The following is a 16,505-nucleotide window of genomic DNA, read 5'->3' as shown; positions in this document are numbered from 1 at the left end:
GAGAACAGCCCCGCTCACCACAGCCAGAGAACAGCCCCGCTCACCACTACTAGAGAACAGCCCCGCTCACCACTACCAGAGAACAGCCCTCGCAGCAGCGAAGACCCAGCACAGCCCAGAATAAACAAACAAAAAGGTCCACATCAAAAGGTAAAGCAAGCTGAGGTTCCTGAGAAAAGCCCACTACAGTGAAAAGGGGATTCTGTAGAGCTAAAGAAAAAGACGGCTGTACGTGTTCTATTATTAAGAGACAGGCAGATACAGACTCATTCAATGACAACTTTTTTTGTCCTTTCTATTAGGAAAAAAAAAAAAAAAAACTCTATTCCAGAAGGATGAACACAAGTGAACATAAAAGGAAACTAAAGACCAAGACATTTCAGGAAACAAGGGTATCTAGATGCTTAGTGTCAGTTAAATTCCCCAAAGGCAGTACTGTATTTCACAGCAGTGTTCTCTAACCTTCTTCATATCACGGCACACACAGAAAATACTAATATATTTGTCTGGCCCAAGGTAGTACCCTATGGTAAAGAATACCAGTCTTTGGAAGCTCCCTGGCTGGCCAGCTTGGGAGCTCTGGCTACAAGGGCCAAAAGAATCAATTTCTTATCTGCCTGTAAGAATTCCCATTGCCCCAGTACTTGGATACTATAAGAATTGGAAAGCTGACCTAGGATCAAAGGAGATATGGCTACATGCTAGCTTGTGTTCACATGTTCATCAAGAATATGCAAGCCTAGCTGTCTTTCCAGTGGGCTGAATCATGGTCTTCAGATATGACCATGCCAGGAATCTGTGAATGTGACCTTCTCTGGAAAAAGAATCTCTCCAGTGTTATCAAGTTAAGGATTTCATGATGAGATCCATCCCAGATTTAGGGTGGCCCTACATCCAAGGATGTATTAAAAAGCAGAGACATCACTTTGCCTAACAAAGGTTTGTTTAGTCAAAGCTACGGTTTTTTCCAGCAGTCATGTATTAATGTGAGAGCTGGACTGTAAAGAAGGCTGAGCACCGAAAAATTGATGCTTTCAAATTGTGGTGCTGGAGAAGACTCTGGAGAGTCCCTTGGACAGCAAAGAGATCAAACCAGTCAATCTTAAAAGGAAATCAACCCTGAATATTCACTGGAAGGACTGACGCTGAAGCTCCAATACTGGACCACCTGATGCGAAGAGCTGATTTTTCTTGGAAAAGACTCTGATGCTGGAAAAGATTGAAGGCAAAAGAAGGGGACAGCAGAGGATGAGATGTTTAGATAGCATCACCAACTCAATGGACATGACTCTGAGCCAACTCCAAGAGGTAATGGAGAACAGAGGAGCCTGGCGTGCTGCGGTCCACCGGGTCACCAAGAGTTGAACACGACTTAGCGACTGAACAACAACACATCCAATGATGGGTGTCGTTCCAAGAGAAAGGCAAGAGATCTGAGACTCAGGCACCAGGAAGAAGGCCACGTACAGACGGAGGAAGAGTTCAGTGTTCTGTGTCGGAAGATGCAAGAAGCAAGGAAGAACTCACCCTCTGAAGAAGAGAGTAGGGCCCAGCCAACACCATAATTTGGACTTAGGGCCTCCAGAACTGTGAGAGAATTAATCTCCCTACAGCAGCCCCAAGAAACTAAGACAATCCTCTTTTTCTTTTGCTGACAGACAAGTTTATAGGACATGCGGAAAGCAACAGAAATGTAAACATCTGGATTTCTGCAATGAACTTGACAAAAACTTGTGAAAAAGTTCGGATAAGCAAGCACACCTCTCTCGTGGACTGAATTCTGGGCCAGAATTACAAATGCAGCCCGAGGCTGCTGCTCAGCAGAATCCCTCTGCTTTTCATCAGAATGGAAGTTCCTTGAGAGAAGGCAGTTTTTGCCTGTTTTGTTCAGTTACATCCCAGTGCCTAGAACTGTGGCAGGACATCAGGGTTTTCACTGTATGAGCTGATTCATTACCTTTGTGTTCTCGTCTTGATCTGGGTTCTGTTTTCTTTTTTTACTTCGGCTGTGAAACTGTACCACTTCTACCGGCTCCCTGTCATTCCTTGGGGGAGAGCAGGCTGCTGCAGCCCCAGAGACTACAGGTCCCGCAGGGGAACCACTGGGGGTCACAGCAGGAGCGCCCTGCAGCTCTTCCTGGAGCTCCTGGAAGAAGCTGGCAGCACTCTTCCTCTGGCCTCTGACAAGAGATTCGGGTTGGGGAGCTGGTTCTGTTGCCAAGGATGCCAGGGTCCCCGTACCTGTCTTCTTCTCTCTCTTTTTTCTGACTCTTTTCTCTTCTGTTTCATCTTCTGTCTCTCCTGTTTGTTTGAACACAAAAAGGAAGAATAAATATTTTGTGCTTCAGCTGTCACCAATATCGTGTCATCATGACAACATCCCACGAACTGGTAATCCTAGCTGGCTCACAGTCTCTACTAAAAATGTAAGTACATCCACCACTGCTTCTTTTTAACACTCTCTAGGGTTACAGGCGGGTACCATAGTCTTCTATTTCCTTTCATGGTTATAAACTAAAATGAATCTAACACAACTGGCTTAATTTGAAAGCCTTTGAAAGTGAAAAAGTGAAAGTCGCTCAGTTGTGTCTGACTCTTTGTGACCCCATGGACTCCTCCGTCTGTGGAATTTTCAGGCAAGAACACTGGAGTGGGCAGTCATTTCCTTCTGTAGGGGATCTTCCTGACCCAGGGATCGAATCCGGGTCTCTTGCATTGCAGATTCTTTACCATCTGAGCCACCGGGGAAGCCCAAGATGAAGCTAAGACAATTGGCTAAATTTGAATGCCTTTATTTTCAACTAATATACCTCTGCTTTGTTTTAACTGTTTAAACTCCGACCAGTCACCTGAAGGTTCTGACAAGAACTCTAGGCCTCACTACTGACTGACAGTATGAGAGACCCCATGGACTGTAGCCTACCAGGCTCCTCTGTCCATGGGATTTTCCAGACAATAGTACTGGAGTGGGTTGCCATTTCCTTCTCCAGGGGATCTTCCTGACCCAGGGATCGAACCCGGGTCTCTCACATTGTAGACAGACGCTTAACCATCTGAGCCACCAGGAAAGTCCTATGAATATCACAGGGCTCTCTAAATATTAGCTGAGTATTTATGCTTGCTTGTATTTTCTCAGTTTTTTATTCAGTAAATATGTATCAGACTTCTTCAACTGGCCCCCAGTGGTCCAGTGGTAAAGAATGAGCCTTGCAACATAGAGGACACAGATTGATACCTGCTCCTGGAAGATTCCACATGCTGTGGGGCAACTAAGCCTGTGGGCCACGACTACTGAGTGCATGAACTGCACCTACTGAAGCTGGGAGTCTAGAGCCTGTGTTCTGCAACAAGAGAAGTCCCCACAAGGAGAAGCTGGCGCACCACCACTGGAAAAGAGCGCTTGCTCATGCTCGCCACAACTAGAGAAAAGCCCAGGTAGGTGTAGCAGTGAAGGCCCAGTGCAGCCAAAAATTAAATTTAAAACACAAACCTTTAATAAGAAAATATATGTATTAAGAGTCGACTAGAAAACCTTGGTCAAGATGTGGAGTAGAAGGATGTGTGCTCATTTCCTCCTGCAAGAGTACCAAAATTGCAACTAGCTGTTCATCATTGACAGGAAGATGCTGGAACCCACCAAAAAAAAGACACCCCATGTCCAAAGACAAAGAAGAAGCCACAGCGAGACACAGGAGGAGTGCAAACACAATAAAATCAAAGAAAGAAAAACACCAATGCAGTATAGTAACACATATATATGGAATTTAGAAAGATGGCAATGATGACCCTGTATGCAGGACAGCAAAAAAGACACAGATGTGTATAGCGGACTTTTGGACTCAGAGGGAGAGGGTGAGATGATTTGGGAGAATGGCATTGAAACATGTATAATATCATGTAAGAATCAAATTGCCAGTCTATGTCTGATGCAGGATACGGCATGCTTGGGGCTGGTACACGGGGATGACCCAGAGAGATGTTGTGGGGAGGGGGGTGGGAGGGGGGGTTCATATTTGGGAACGCATGTGCACCCATGGTGGATTCATGTCAATGTATGGCAAAACCAATACAGAATTGTAAAATAAAAAATTAATTAATTAATTAAAAAAAAAAAACCCATACCCGCCGGGCGGGAGACCCACAGACTGGAGAACAGTAAAACCAAAGAAGTTCTCACACTGCTGTGAAGGTTCTGAATCCCACGTCAGGCTTCCCAGCCTGGGGATCTGACAAAGGGACTTGGAATCCCAGGGAATCTGCCCTTGAGGGCCAGTGGGATTTGATTACAGGCCTTCCAGGGAACTGAAGGAGACAGAGACTCCAGTCTTTGGAGGTCACAAACAAAATTTTGTACACACCAAGACCCAGAGGAGAGGGGCAATGACTTCACAGGAGACTGAACCTAAACTATCTGCTAGTGTGGGAGGGCCTCCTCTGGAGGTGTGGGTTGGCAGGGGCTCACCACAGGGACGGGAGCACTGGAAGGTCTCCCTCACAGTAAACCCTCTTGGAGTTTGCCATTAACCCTACAGTAGAGCCCTCAGACCCCAGGGCTGGGATGCCTCAGGCCAAACAACCACCAGGGAGGCAGTGCAACCCCACCCATCAGCAGACAATTGGATCAAAGCTTTACTGAGCAAGGCCCTGCCCACCAGAGCAAGACCTAGTCCCTCCTATCAACAAGCTTGAGTAAGAGATAGTTGCTCAGTCCTTTCAACTCTCTGCAACCCCATTTTGTCGTAATAAAAATGACAAATAATATACAAGGGAACTCCCATCAGGCTATCAGCTGATTTCTCAACAGAAACTCTACAAGCCAGAAGGGAATGGCATGACATATTTAAAGCGATGAAAGAGAAGAACCTACAACCAAGAATACTCTACCCAGTAAGACTCTCCTTCAGATATGATGGAGAAATTAAAAGCTTTCCAGACAAGCAAAAGTTAAGAGAATTCAGCACTACGGAACCAGCTTTACAACAAATGCTAAATGAACTTCAGGCAGGAAACACAAGAAAAGGGAAAGACCTATACAATTAAGACCAAACAATTAAGAAAACGGTAATAATATAGTAGGATATTATATTATATACAGTAATAAAATAATAGGATCACACATATAGATCCTTAAATGTAAATGGATTAAATGCACCAACCAAAAGACACTGACTGGGTGGGTGAAAAATGTGCATGTATGCACTTCCACTTACCACATCACTCTACTTGATCCCCCCTAAATTCTATGTAATTGTTTTATATCGTTAATCATGTTCCCATTATGGCTTGCAATTGTAATTATATTTTACTTTTTGTCTGGCTATTGACTGTGAAAACTGATAAACATCTTTTACTTTGTGATTATGTAATTACTACTATCCCACGTTGAAGGTCAAGAACAGCGGCGGTAAGGATACCACTCGTCCAAGGTAAGGAGCAACAGCTGTACTTTGCTGGAGCAGCCATGAAGAGATACCCCATGGCCAAGGTAAGAGAAACCCAAGTAAGATGGTAGGTGTTGCAAAAGGGCATGAGAGGGCAGACACACTGAAACCATACTCACAGAAAACTAGTCAATCTAATCACACTAGGACCACAGCCTTGTCTAACTCAATGAAACCAAGCAATGCCTGAGGGGCAACCCAAGATGGGCGGGTCATGGTAGAGAGGTCTGACAGAAAAGTGGTCCACTGGAGAAGGGAATGGCAAGCCACTTAAGTATTCTTGCCTTGAGAACCCTATGAACAGCATGAAAAGGCAAAATGATAGGATACCAAAAGAGGAACTCCCCAGGTCATTAGGTGCCCAATATGCTACTGGAGATCAGTGGAGAAGTAACTCCAGAAAGAATGAAGGGATGGAGCCAAAACAAAAACAATACCCAGCTGTGGATGTGACTGGTGACAGAAGCAAGATCCGATGCTGTAAAGAGCAATATTGCATAGGAACCTGGAATGTCAGCTCCATGAATCAAGGCAAATTGGAAGTGGTCAAACAAGAGATGGCAAGGGTGAGCATCGACATTCTAGGAATCAGTGAACTAAAATGGACTGGAATGGGTGAATTTAACTCAGATGACCATTATATCTACTACTGTGGGCAGGAATCTCTCAGAAGAAATGGAGTAGCCATCATAGTCAACAAAAGAATCCAAAATGCAGTACCTGGATGCAATCTCAAAAACGACAGAATGATCTCTGTTCGTCTCCAAGGCAAACCATTCAATATCACAGTTATCCAAGTCTATGCCCCAACCAGTAATGCTGAAGAAGCTGAAGTTCAACGGTTTTATGAAGATCTACAAGACCTTTTAGAACTAACAGCCAAAAAAGATGTCCTTTTCATTATAGGGGACTGGAATGCAAAAGTAGGAAGTCAAGAAACACTTGGAGTAACAGGCAAATTTGGCCTTGGAATGCGGAATGAAGCAGGGCAAAGACTAATAGAGTTTTGCCAAGAAAATGCACTGGTCAGAGCAAACATCCTCTTCCAACAACACAAGAGAAGACTCTACACATGGACATCACCAGATGGTCAACACCAAAATCATATTGATTACATTCTATGCAGCCAAAGATGGAGAAACTGTATACAGGCAACAAAAACAAGACCAGTAGCTGACTGTGGCTCAGATCATGAACTCCTTATTACCAAATTCAGACTTAAACTGAAGAAAGTAGGCAAAACCGCTAGACCATTCAGGTATGACCTAAATCAAATCCCTTATGATTATACAGTGGAAGTGAGAAACAGATTTAAGGGCCTAGATCTGATAGACAGAGTGCCTGATGAACTATAGAATGAGGTTCACGACATTGTGCAGGAGACAGGGATCAAGACCATCCCCATGGAAAAGAAATGCAAAAAAGCAAAATGGCTGTCTGAGGAGGCTTTACAAAAGCTGTGAAAAGGAGAGAGGCAAAAAGCAAAGGAGAAAAGGAAAGATATAAGCATCTGAATGCAGAGTTCCAAAGAATAGCAAGAAGAGATAAGAAAGCCTTCTTCAGCGATCAATGCAAAGAAATCGAGGAAAACAACAGAATGGGAAAGACTAGAGATCTCTTCAAGAAAATTAGAGATACCAAGGGAAAACTTCATGCAAAGATGGGCTCGATAAAGGACAGAAATGGTCTGGACCTAACAGAAGCAGAAGCTATTAAGAAGAGGTGGCAAGAATACACGGAAGAACTGTACAAAAAAGATCTTCACGACCGGATAATCATGATGTTGTGATCACTCATCTAGAGCCAGACATCCTGGAATGTGAAGTCAAGTGGGCCTTAGAAAGCATCACTACGACCAAAGCTAGTGGAGGTGATGGAATTCCAGTTGAGCTACTTCAAATCCTGAAAGATGATGCTGTGAAAGTGCTGCACTCAATATGCCAGCAAATTTGGAAAACTCAGCAGTGGCCACAGGACTGGAAAAGGTCAGTTTTCATTCCAATCCCAAAGAAAGGCAATGCCAAAGAATGCTCAAAGTACTGCACAATTGCACTCATCTCACATACTAGTAAGGTAATGCTCAAAATTCTCCAAGCCAGGCTTCAGCAATACGTGAACCGTGAACTCCCTGATGTTCAAGCTGGTTTTAGAAAAGGCAGAGGAACCAGAGATCAAATTGCCAACATCCGCTGGATCACAGAAAAAGCAAGAGAGTTCCAGAAAAACATCTATTTCTGCTTTAGTGACTATGCCAAAGCCTTTGACTGTGTGGATCACAAGAAACTGTGGAAAATTCTGAAAGAGATGGGAATACCAGACCACCTAACCTGTCTCTTGAGAAACCTGTATGCAGGTCAGGAAGCAACAGTTAGAACTGGACATGGGACAACAGACTGGTTCCAAATAGGAAAAGGTGTACGTCAAGGCTGTCTATTGTCACCCTGCTTATTTAACTTATATGCAGAGTACATCATGAGAAATGCTGGACTGGAAGAAACACAAGCTGGAATCAAAATTTCCTGGAGAAACATCAATAACCTCAGATATGCAGATGACACCACCCTTATGGCAGAAAGTGAAGAGGAGCTAAAAAGCCTCTTGATGAAAGTGAAAGAGGAGAGTGAAAAAGTTGGCTTAAAGCTCAACATTCCGAAAACGAAGATCATGGCATCCAGTCCCATCACTTTATGGGAAATAGAAGGGAAAACAGTGGAAACAGTGTCAGACTTTATATTTTTGGGCTCCAAAATCACTGCAGATGGTGACTGCAGACATGAAATTAAAAGACGCTTACTCCTTGGAAGAAAAGTTATGACCAACCTAGATAGCATATTCAAAAGCAGGGACATTACTTTGCCAACTAAGGTTCGTCTAGTCAAGGCTACGGTTTTTCCTGTGGTCATGTATGGATGTGAGAGTTGGACTGTGAAGAAGGCTGATCACCGAAGAATTGATGCTTTTGAACTGTGGTGTTGGAGAAGACTCTTGAGAGTCCCGTGGACTGCACGGAGATCCAACCAGTCCATTCTGAAGGAGATCAACCCTGGGATTTCTTTGGAGGGAATGATGCTGAAGGTGAAACTCCAGTACTTTGGCCACCTCATGCGAAGAGTTGACTCATTGGAAAAGACTCTGATGCTGGGAGGGATTGGGGGCAGGAGGAGAAGGGGACGACCGAGGATGAGATGGCTGGATGGCATCACGGACTCGATGGCCGTGAGTCTGAGTGAACTCCGGGAGATGGTGATGGACAGGGAGGCCTGGCGTGCTGCGATTCATGGGGTCGCAAAGAGTCGGACACGACTGAGCGACTGAACTGAACTGAACTCACTGAACACTATTGTACCATGATTGGTCAACAGAAAAATAATAGAACTCTCTATCACCAAAACTAGGATCTAATAGAAAAACCTGTAATCACTTTTTAAAATCCAGATGCATATCAGAATTATCCTGAATTTTTTTGAAAAATACAAATGCTCAGGTAGTTTTTTCTTCAGAGCTCCAGATACGTTTCTAACGAGCACCCATGTTTAAAGACAATTAGACTATAGATGATCTTTTCCTTTTCACCTACTTTCACTTTTTCTCTTTCATATTCAGTGCTCCCGTTTCATTCAGTCTATGTTCTCCAATTTCTCCATTTCTTTTTTTCTAAAAAGCATTTGTATACATATGTATAATATATATGTAAGAAAACTTGAATTTTTGCCTAACTAAAAAAATTACATTTTGATTCCACTTGTTTGACTTAGTATAAATAAAATGCTAGATTTCTAATTAAAAAATAGATATGCACAAGCAACAAAAGTTTACTGTACAGCACATGGAACTATAGTCAATGTCTTGTAATAACCTACGATGGAAAATAATTTCAAAAACTAGTATGTGTGTTTGTATAAATGAATCACCTTGCTGTGTACCTGAAACACTGTAAGTCAACTATATTTCAATAAAATAGACACATTAAAAAAAGAGCCAACTAAACTTTGGCATTAGGGATATAAAAACAAGTAGATGCAGCCCGAGTCTTCAGAGCTCCAAGTGTAAGTTCCAGCCTGTGTTAACACAAACTATATTTAGGATTTTGCAGAAAAACTCTTCTCCTCAGGACTCCTCAAGGTCAGAGACTAATTCTTCTCTGTCTTCCAACATTTCCAAAGGCCCAGAGATACTCTACAAGTCAATACAAGTGAGTGAGTTGGAGACAGACAGTGTGGGGCTTAGAACCCAAGGTCTTCAAGTTACTAGCTGGGTGAACTTCCAAATTTTTTCACCTCTAGTGCTTATTTCTACAATAATGCTATTTGTCTCTTAATAACAGTATTAATGACAATATCTATTTCATAGAATTGTTGTGATAATTAAATGACTATATACATGTAAAGTATGGAGTATATGGTAAAACCGCAATGCTTTTTTAGCTATTATTTTTATTCCAAGCTATGTAATGAGCTTAGAATTTTGACCAACTGGCTCCAAAATAAAACAGCAACATCACAATACAAATTGAAGAAATGCGTTTGACATATAAGGCCCTAATGCCTAATGATTTCTGGCGCATGAAGGAATGTCATCTTCCCTGGGGTAAAGTTCTTCAGAGTGTGTAGAACTGGCTCCTTGCGGAAGTGCCAGCAGTTCGCAACCTTTAATGATAAGTTTCCTTTTCCGCAATCAACATGAAGGAAAGCGAGCATAAGTCAGCCAACTTAAGGCTGAAAGGTCGTGAAAAGCTTCAGGTGAAACCGTTCTCTGAAGTCACTAAAAGACTGGGTCCCAACGCGACAAGGGTCACGCGGATCTGGGGGTGCATGGGGGAAAGGGGGTTCCCAGAGGTCGGGAGTGAGAAAGGCCGCTATTTCCAGAGCATGAGGTCCTGTGCGCATCTCCTCGTTAAGTCTGAAAGCCTTAATGCTTTCGACAAGCAAGCCGGTTGGCCCTCACACTCAGGAACGAGCTGGGACATCTGATTCATAGAAAAACTCACAAACCCCGGTCGTAGGCGAGGGGAGGGTGCAGGACCCATTATCTGAACCGGGTTGGACGAGCCGAGGGGTGCTCGAGGAGCAATCATCTTTAGCCTGAAAGCTGAGGCCAGCCACGTCCGGGGTCCTCAAGTCGGCTCTCCACGTGGGCTCCCAGGCCCCGCACTCACCAAAGTCGTAGAGGTTCTGGAGCACAGCGTCCAGAAGGGCCTGAGAACCGGGAGGCGCGGAAATCGCCAACCGGGTCTCCTGAGCCATCGTGAGGCCGCCGGGCCGCGGCGAGACTGCGCGGATCTCGCGGGCCTCCCGCCGCTCGGCGTCCGCTTCCGGTTTCCGACGGGCTGCGCGCGCCGCAAGTCCCCGCGCGGCTTCCGTCCTGGTTAAGATGGCGGCGCCCGGGGTCCCGTGGAGGGGCTGTAGAGGGTGCTGCCGCCCTAGGCGAGGTCGGGCCGCCCCGCGCGGAAGAACCGCCCACAGCAGCACCACCGCCACTGCTTAGCAAAGAGTCCCAGGCCACGCCCGGGACGGCAGCCGCAGCATGGACCGCTCCAGTTCTTCCAGCTCTTGTTTCTCCGTTGGCTCCACCAGTCCCGGGGCTGTCGTGCTCCTCTACTCGGTATGCGCCCAGGGGAGCGAGGCCGGGGCGGGGCTGCGAGAGGACCCCCTTCTCTTGGTCCCGGGTTCCTCCGGGCTGCGACCCGAGGTCCAGAGGAGTGGGTCCGAGATCCCCAGAGGAGGGACTAGGTGATTGATTTGGTTTCCAGGGCGACGGTGTATCTCGGGGAGTGTGAACGTCGGTGTGCTTTTAGAAGTTGGTGCTGGTGATGGTTCCTCTGGTTCCTGCCCGCTCGTTCCTTCCCTTTCACTCCACCAGGCACGGGGCCTTCAGGAAGCCACTGACACCGAAACGAGGGAGTAGAGTTAGGAATCTCCCTCTCTAGCGAGGGCGTGTCGAACGATCTTTTGGTTGGTTTCTCGAGCCGGAGAAACCTGCGGGTCTGACCCAACCTGACGTAGCCTGTGGTTCCCCATCCCGCTCTTTTGCAGGTGTGATATTCCTGGGAGAAAAAGTATTTGGCTTGTGTGTGTGCATCGAGCTTCTAAGACTTTTAATCTAAGAAGATTTGGAGTTTCTGGAAATTTTTATTGTGTTTCTGTCTCTGTCCATGATTGTACTTTTCCCACAAGTCATTTTGAAAGACAGCTAATAGCACCCGGCCTCCCTACAGTTGGCCATTTCACCGCCTAAACCTCTTCTCCTGATTTTAACTTTTTCTGCCAACGGAATGTTGGTCACTCACAGTTTCATGAAGAAATTTTGAGGCAGAAATTTGTAGCTCTCAATATTGCACAACCCTGGGGCAACTGACTTTAAAAATAAATTAATTTTTATTTACCATAGGAAGAAATAAAAGTGCATATTTTAAAGTCATTTTATCCATGTTCTGGCTTAAATCTAAGGTTAATTTATGTAGGAATGTGGTAACAGGGAGAACATGAAAGAGCAAAGTAAACAAGAAATTCAGTTTCAGAAAAGAATGTACATATGATAGAGAATCCACCTGCAATGCAGGCGACCCGGGTTGGATCCCTGGGTCTGGAAGGTCCCCTGGGGACAGGAATGGCAACCCTCTGCAGTGTTCTTGCTTAGGAAATTGCATGGACAGAGGAGCCTAGAGGGCTGGTCTGTGGGGTTGCACAGAATTGGACATGACTTAGTGACTGAACAACAATAAAACCCACCTCTACCTTCAAATTGGGAAATCGGTGGAACATGGGAAAACGTCTGTCCCCTTGCTGTGAAGAACTTGGGCTTATAATTGGTGCTAATTGTCCACTCTCCTAAGGTTTATCACTTGTGCCTCTCTCTTCATTGACCTCACTTCATAGTTCAGTGAAATATTTCAACCTTGGAATGTAGTGAAGAGGGGTACTGTGTAGCTCTGACTCCCTATAGGTAGCTTTTTCAGCCCTAAACTGGTTTATGAATTAACAGCAATTTTCCACATGTGTATTAAAGGAAATAATTGATTTTTTATTTCCCCCACTCACCAAAGATAAGACTTTGGTCCACTTTTTCACGTGAAAAACTAAAGCAATTGCATGTACACTGTTACTACTTTTGAAGCTAGACAGCAACCCTCACTACTCTTATGACTACAGTCTTTAGTTTCTTGTTAACCTGAACTTTTTCTTACTGGTTCAGACCGCCCTTATATATTTCCTCGCCATGCTCTTAATTGTGCAACACTCTAATCTTAAGAGATGTTGTAGAAACTGCTGATTGCACCAGATGTTACAGTAGTAGGTACCTACAGTGTTCTAGTTAGCATTGACAGTGTCCAAGATATGGAAGTTAAAGATCCACCTCTTGCCTTTAAGGACTTCACAGGAGATCATGAAAATAAACAAATAATCATAATTAAGTGAGATAAGGGCTTCCCAGGGGGCGTTAGTGGTAAAGAACATGCCTGCCAATGCAGGAAACATAAGAGACGTGAGTTGAATCCCTGGGTTGGGAAGATCCCCTGGAGGAGGGTTGTTGCCTGCAGAACCCCATGGACTGGTGGGTTACAGTTCATCCATGGGGTCATGAAGAGTCAGACACAACTGAAGCCACTTAGTACACAGGCAAGTAAGGTAAGCACAGTGATTAAAGCATGCTCAGTATACTGTGGGAGGGATGAGGAGGAGCGCCCAACCTGTCTGGGAACTTGGAGAAGGCTTCTAAGAGAATATGACACCTGAAATGAGATTTTAAGATATGAATTTTAAGATAGGAGGAAAAGGAAGACTACCCTAGGCGCCAATGTCAGAAGACCACACCCTAGCATGTTTGGGGGAACCAAGATCGCCAAGGGTAGAATAAAGGGAATATGAGAAGCACCGCTAAGCAAATAGGCAGAGGATATTTCCTAAAGGAATTTTATATGTTTAAATGCCCTTAAGGATAAATCTTGACTTTATGAGGCAACCATTTATTTATTTTTTTGGCTGCGCCATGTGGAACCTTAGTTTCCTGACCAGGGATCGAACCTGTTCCCGCTGTGCAGTTTTAACCCCCAGATCGCCAGGCAAGTCCCTATGGGGCATCATTTAAGGATGATCAGATTTGTATTTTTGAAAGTCCAAGAAGACTATTAGGTTTCTCAAATGATTGTGTGGATAATCTCTTTTACTTAAGCAGAGACTGTAGGAAGAGAATCTGGTTAGGGAAGGAATCTGATCTGGAAGCATGAAGATAGTTAGGACTCTGTTGCCACAGTTCATGGAAGTGATTGATGAAAGCCTGAAGTAAGGCAGTGGCAGTAAGTCTGTGGAGAAGGGAGACGGGTGAGTTTGTCTAGTGCTCGGGACAGTTACCTATGGCAGCTAAGAGGCGGCCGTCTGAAGCTGACTCCTGATTTCTGCGATAGGGCACCTGGACGGATGATGCCACCTTTCACTGATAAGAAAGAGGAAGAGGAACAGGTTTAGTTGGAGTTATACAATAGCAATTTCAGTTTAGGGTGTGGTAAGTTGGAGATGTAAGAGGCAACATTATGATTTTTTAACTTGTGAATTATCTTGTTATAGACCCAATACATCACAAAGTATTGGGGAAACATCCAAATACAGTTAGAAATATGCTATTTCATATGATATTTAAATATGATACCAGCGTGAAAGAGGATGATCTGGCCTTAATACATGGATATGACGGCCATCAGCAAGTAGGTTGTGTCTGAAGCCATAGGTCTGCTTGGAATCTTCCAGTGACGCCACAGAGGCAAAGCACACTGGGAGTGGGTAATTGCTGGGTGTGCCCGTGACCCAAATGAGAACTTGCTGTTAGAGCCTCAATGAAAAGTCTAGTCCTGTTACAGTGTCCTGCAAGACTACACAGTCGGGCAACTGCTCCGTCTCTGACTTGACTCCTCTCGCTTGCTGGTGTTCAGCCACACTGGCCTTCTGTTTCTCAGAAGTGAGCATGCTCCCTCCTCAGAGTACTTAGAGTCCTCTCTGTACAACATGCTGTGTTTTCCCAGAACTTTGCATTGCTGGCCTTTTATTATTGTTATTATTAAGATCCCCGCTCAAGCATCATCTCCCCAAAGAGGCCTTACCCTGCCCCCACACTCAGTCTAAAGTAGCTCTCCAATCACTCTTCATTAGTTACTGTTTTATTTTCTTTATATTCTCTCTTCAGTGTTATGCTACATCAGTCTTATCCTGATTTTCAAAGCTCATTGTTTAACTTGTGTGAAGTTTGCAACCATATGGTTAAAACACTGCTGTTATTAAAAATTAAAGATTATTATATAAATTTCCATTAAATACTGTTAAAAATAGTTGATACTCAGCACTTCCTCATTAGTTGACTAAATTTCACTGTTACGCTCTTGACGTTCTTTATGTCACACTGTAAGGTGGGATTCCTAAAGTGCAGTGGCTCCTTCCGTCTTCTCTGTTTAGTGAGGTTGTGTTGGTAGCTTGAGGCTTCCCAGGTGGCGCTAGTGGTAAAGGACCCGCCTGCCAACGCAGGAGATGTAAGGGACAGAGGTTCAATTCCTGGGTCGGGAAGACCCCCTGGAGGAGGGCATGGCAACCCACTCGAGCACTCTTGCCTGGAGAACCCCATGGGCAGAGAATCCCATGGACCTAGGTCCGTAGGGCCGCACAGGGTCAGATACGATGAAGCACCTGAGCACGCACGCAGGCATTGGTAGCTTGAAACTTGCCACGGTGGGAGGGTATAGACCACAGACACTTGCTACAAATCAGGGCTCTCCCATAGATGCACCTTTACCAGCGTGTTCCTGGTGGACTCCCTACGCGAACCTGTCTTGTTTCTTTGTTGTTTATCTCCTTAAGGGCACATTCAGCTCCCTCAGGCACATTTCCTGTCTACCTTGTTCAGGCTGTATTCTTAGCCTGTAGAACAGTGCTGGGTATATTTGGGGCTCTCAGTCACTGTTGAGTGAGTGGGCCCACCAGAGCAGTTGTAAGGGAGATACAGGTAGAGGCTTGCTGTACAAAGTAAGATAGGGAAGACGGTGGCGGAAAAACACTTCACCTCAGTCTTCTAACTTGAACTCCTCATTGTATTTTGCTCCTGTGAGTATTTATTTTAGGTTGGTAAATACCTGTCCAGCAAGACGTGGGGAAGACCAGTTACGGAGCAGTAACACTCAACCCTGGCTGCATGTTGGAAATACTTAAAGTACTTTCAAAACTACTTCTGATACGCAGGTGGCACTCACAGACCAAATAATCAGGAATCTTTGGGAGCGGCCTGGGCATCAGAATTTTTTTTAAGTTCCCTGAGTTAATTTTAATATGCAGCCTGTGTTAAAAACTACAGACAATGATTGGGTTCCTACTAGGGACTAGAAATACAAAAGTGTATGACACATGAATGACAAGGAGCTTCCCTGGTGGCTCAGTGGTAAAGAACCTGCCCACCAGTGCAGGAGACACAGGTTCGATCCCTGATCTGGGAAGATCGCACATGCCGCGGAACAGCTGAACCCATGCTCCACAACTACTGGGCCTGTGCTCGAGAGCCTGGGAGCCACAACTACCAAATCCTGTGCACCCTGGAGCCCTCTACCACAGGAGAAGCCACATCAGTGAGAAGCCTGCGCACTGCAGCTAGAGAAAAGCCCTCGCAGCAGTGAAGACCCAACACATCCAAAAGAACAAATTTTGTTAAAAGACGCATGACAAGAAGTTCACAGTCTTGTAGGGGAAACACCAAATGCAAGTTTATTGATGTTTTCTAGATGAAAATGTAATGAGGATTCCCTACAAACTCAAAGGAGAAGATGACCATTTCAGTCTTAGGTTAAAGGAGACTCTAGAAATAGTACACAGAGGAGGTGTACAGACACTGTGGTTGAAGGCTGAGTACTGTCCAGGTGGACAGTAGGGGAAGGCCATCGGTAAGTGCCCTGCCTCAACAACTGGTACCACCGTGCACCTGGTTACCAACAACACAACTCCTATCCCCAACATATACCACAGTGCCAAGAATAACAGGTGCCAAATGTTTGATAAGGAATGCTGCTCCTGGAGGTAACTTGAACAAAGCTGTAGG

General features: G+C 44.9%; 2 protein-coding genes across 2 annotated transcripts in view; one reads left to right on the top strand and one right to left on the bottom strand.

Moving 5' to 3' along the window:
- The window catches only part of CUNH1orf131 (chromosome unknown C1orf131 homolog), a 36,153-nt gene extending 25,388 nt beyond the window's left edge, over window positions 1–10,765 (bottom strand). Inside the window, exons 1-2 of the mRNA XM_040242755.1 lie at window positions 10,597–10,765; window positions 1,958–2,301 (exon numbers count right to left, since the gene is read on the bottom strand). Of these exons, the coding sequence (XP_040098689.1) occupies window positions 1,958–2,301; window positions 10,597–10,684 (432 nt within the window). The 5' untranslated portion in view covers window positions 10,685–10,765. The remainder of the gene's footprint in view (window positions 1–1,957; window positions 2,302–10,596) is intronic.
- Window positions 10,766–10,788: 23 nt separating this feature from the next.
- Window positions 10,789–16,505, top strand: part of GNPAT (glyceronephosphate O-acyltransferase) — a 36,593-nt gene continuing 30,876 nt past the window's right edge. The window contains exon 1 of the mRNA XM_040242754.1: window positions 10,789–11,042. Coding sequence (XP_040098688.1) covers window positions 10,965–11,042 — 78 coding nt within the window. The 5' untranslated portion in view covers window positions 10,789–10,964. The remainder of the gene's footprint in view (window positions 11,043–16,505) is intronic.

This window comes from Oryx dammah, unplaced genomic scaffold (assembly GCF_014754425.2).
Source record: "Oryx dammah isolate SB20612 unplaced genomic scaffold, SCBI_Odam_1.1 HiC_scaffold_6, whole genome shotgun sequence".
NCBI lineage: Eukaryota > Metazoa > Chordata > Mammalia > Artiodactyla > Bovidae > Oryx > Oryx dammah.
The sequence above is the reverse complement of the archived record's forward strand: the minus strand, read 5'-3'. Positions and strand labels throughout refer to the sequence as shown.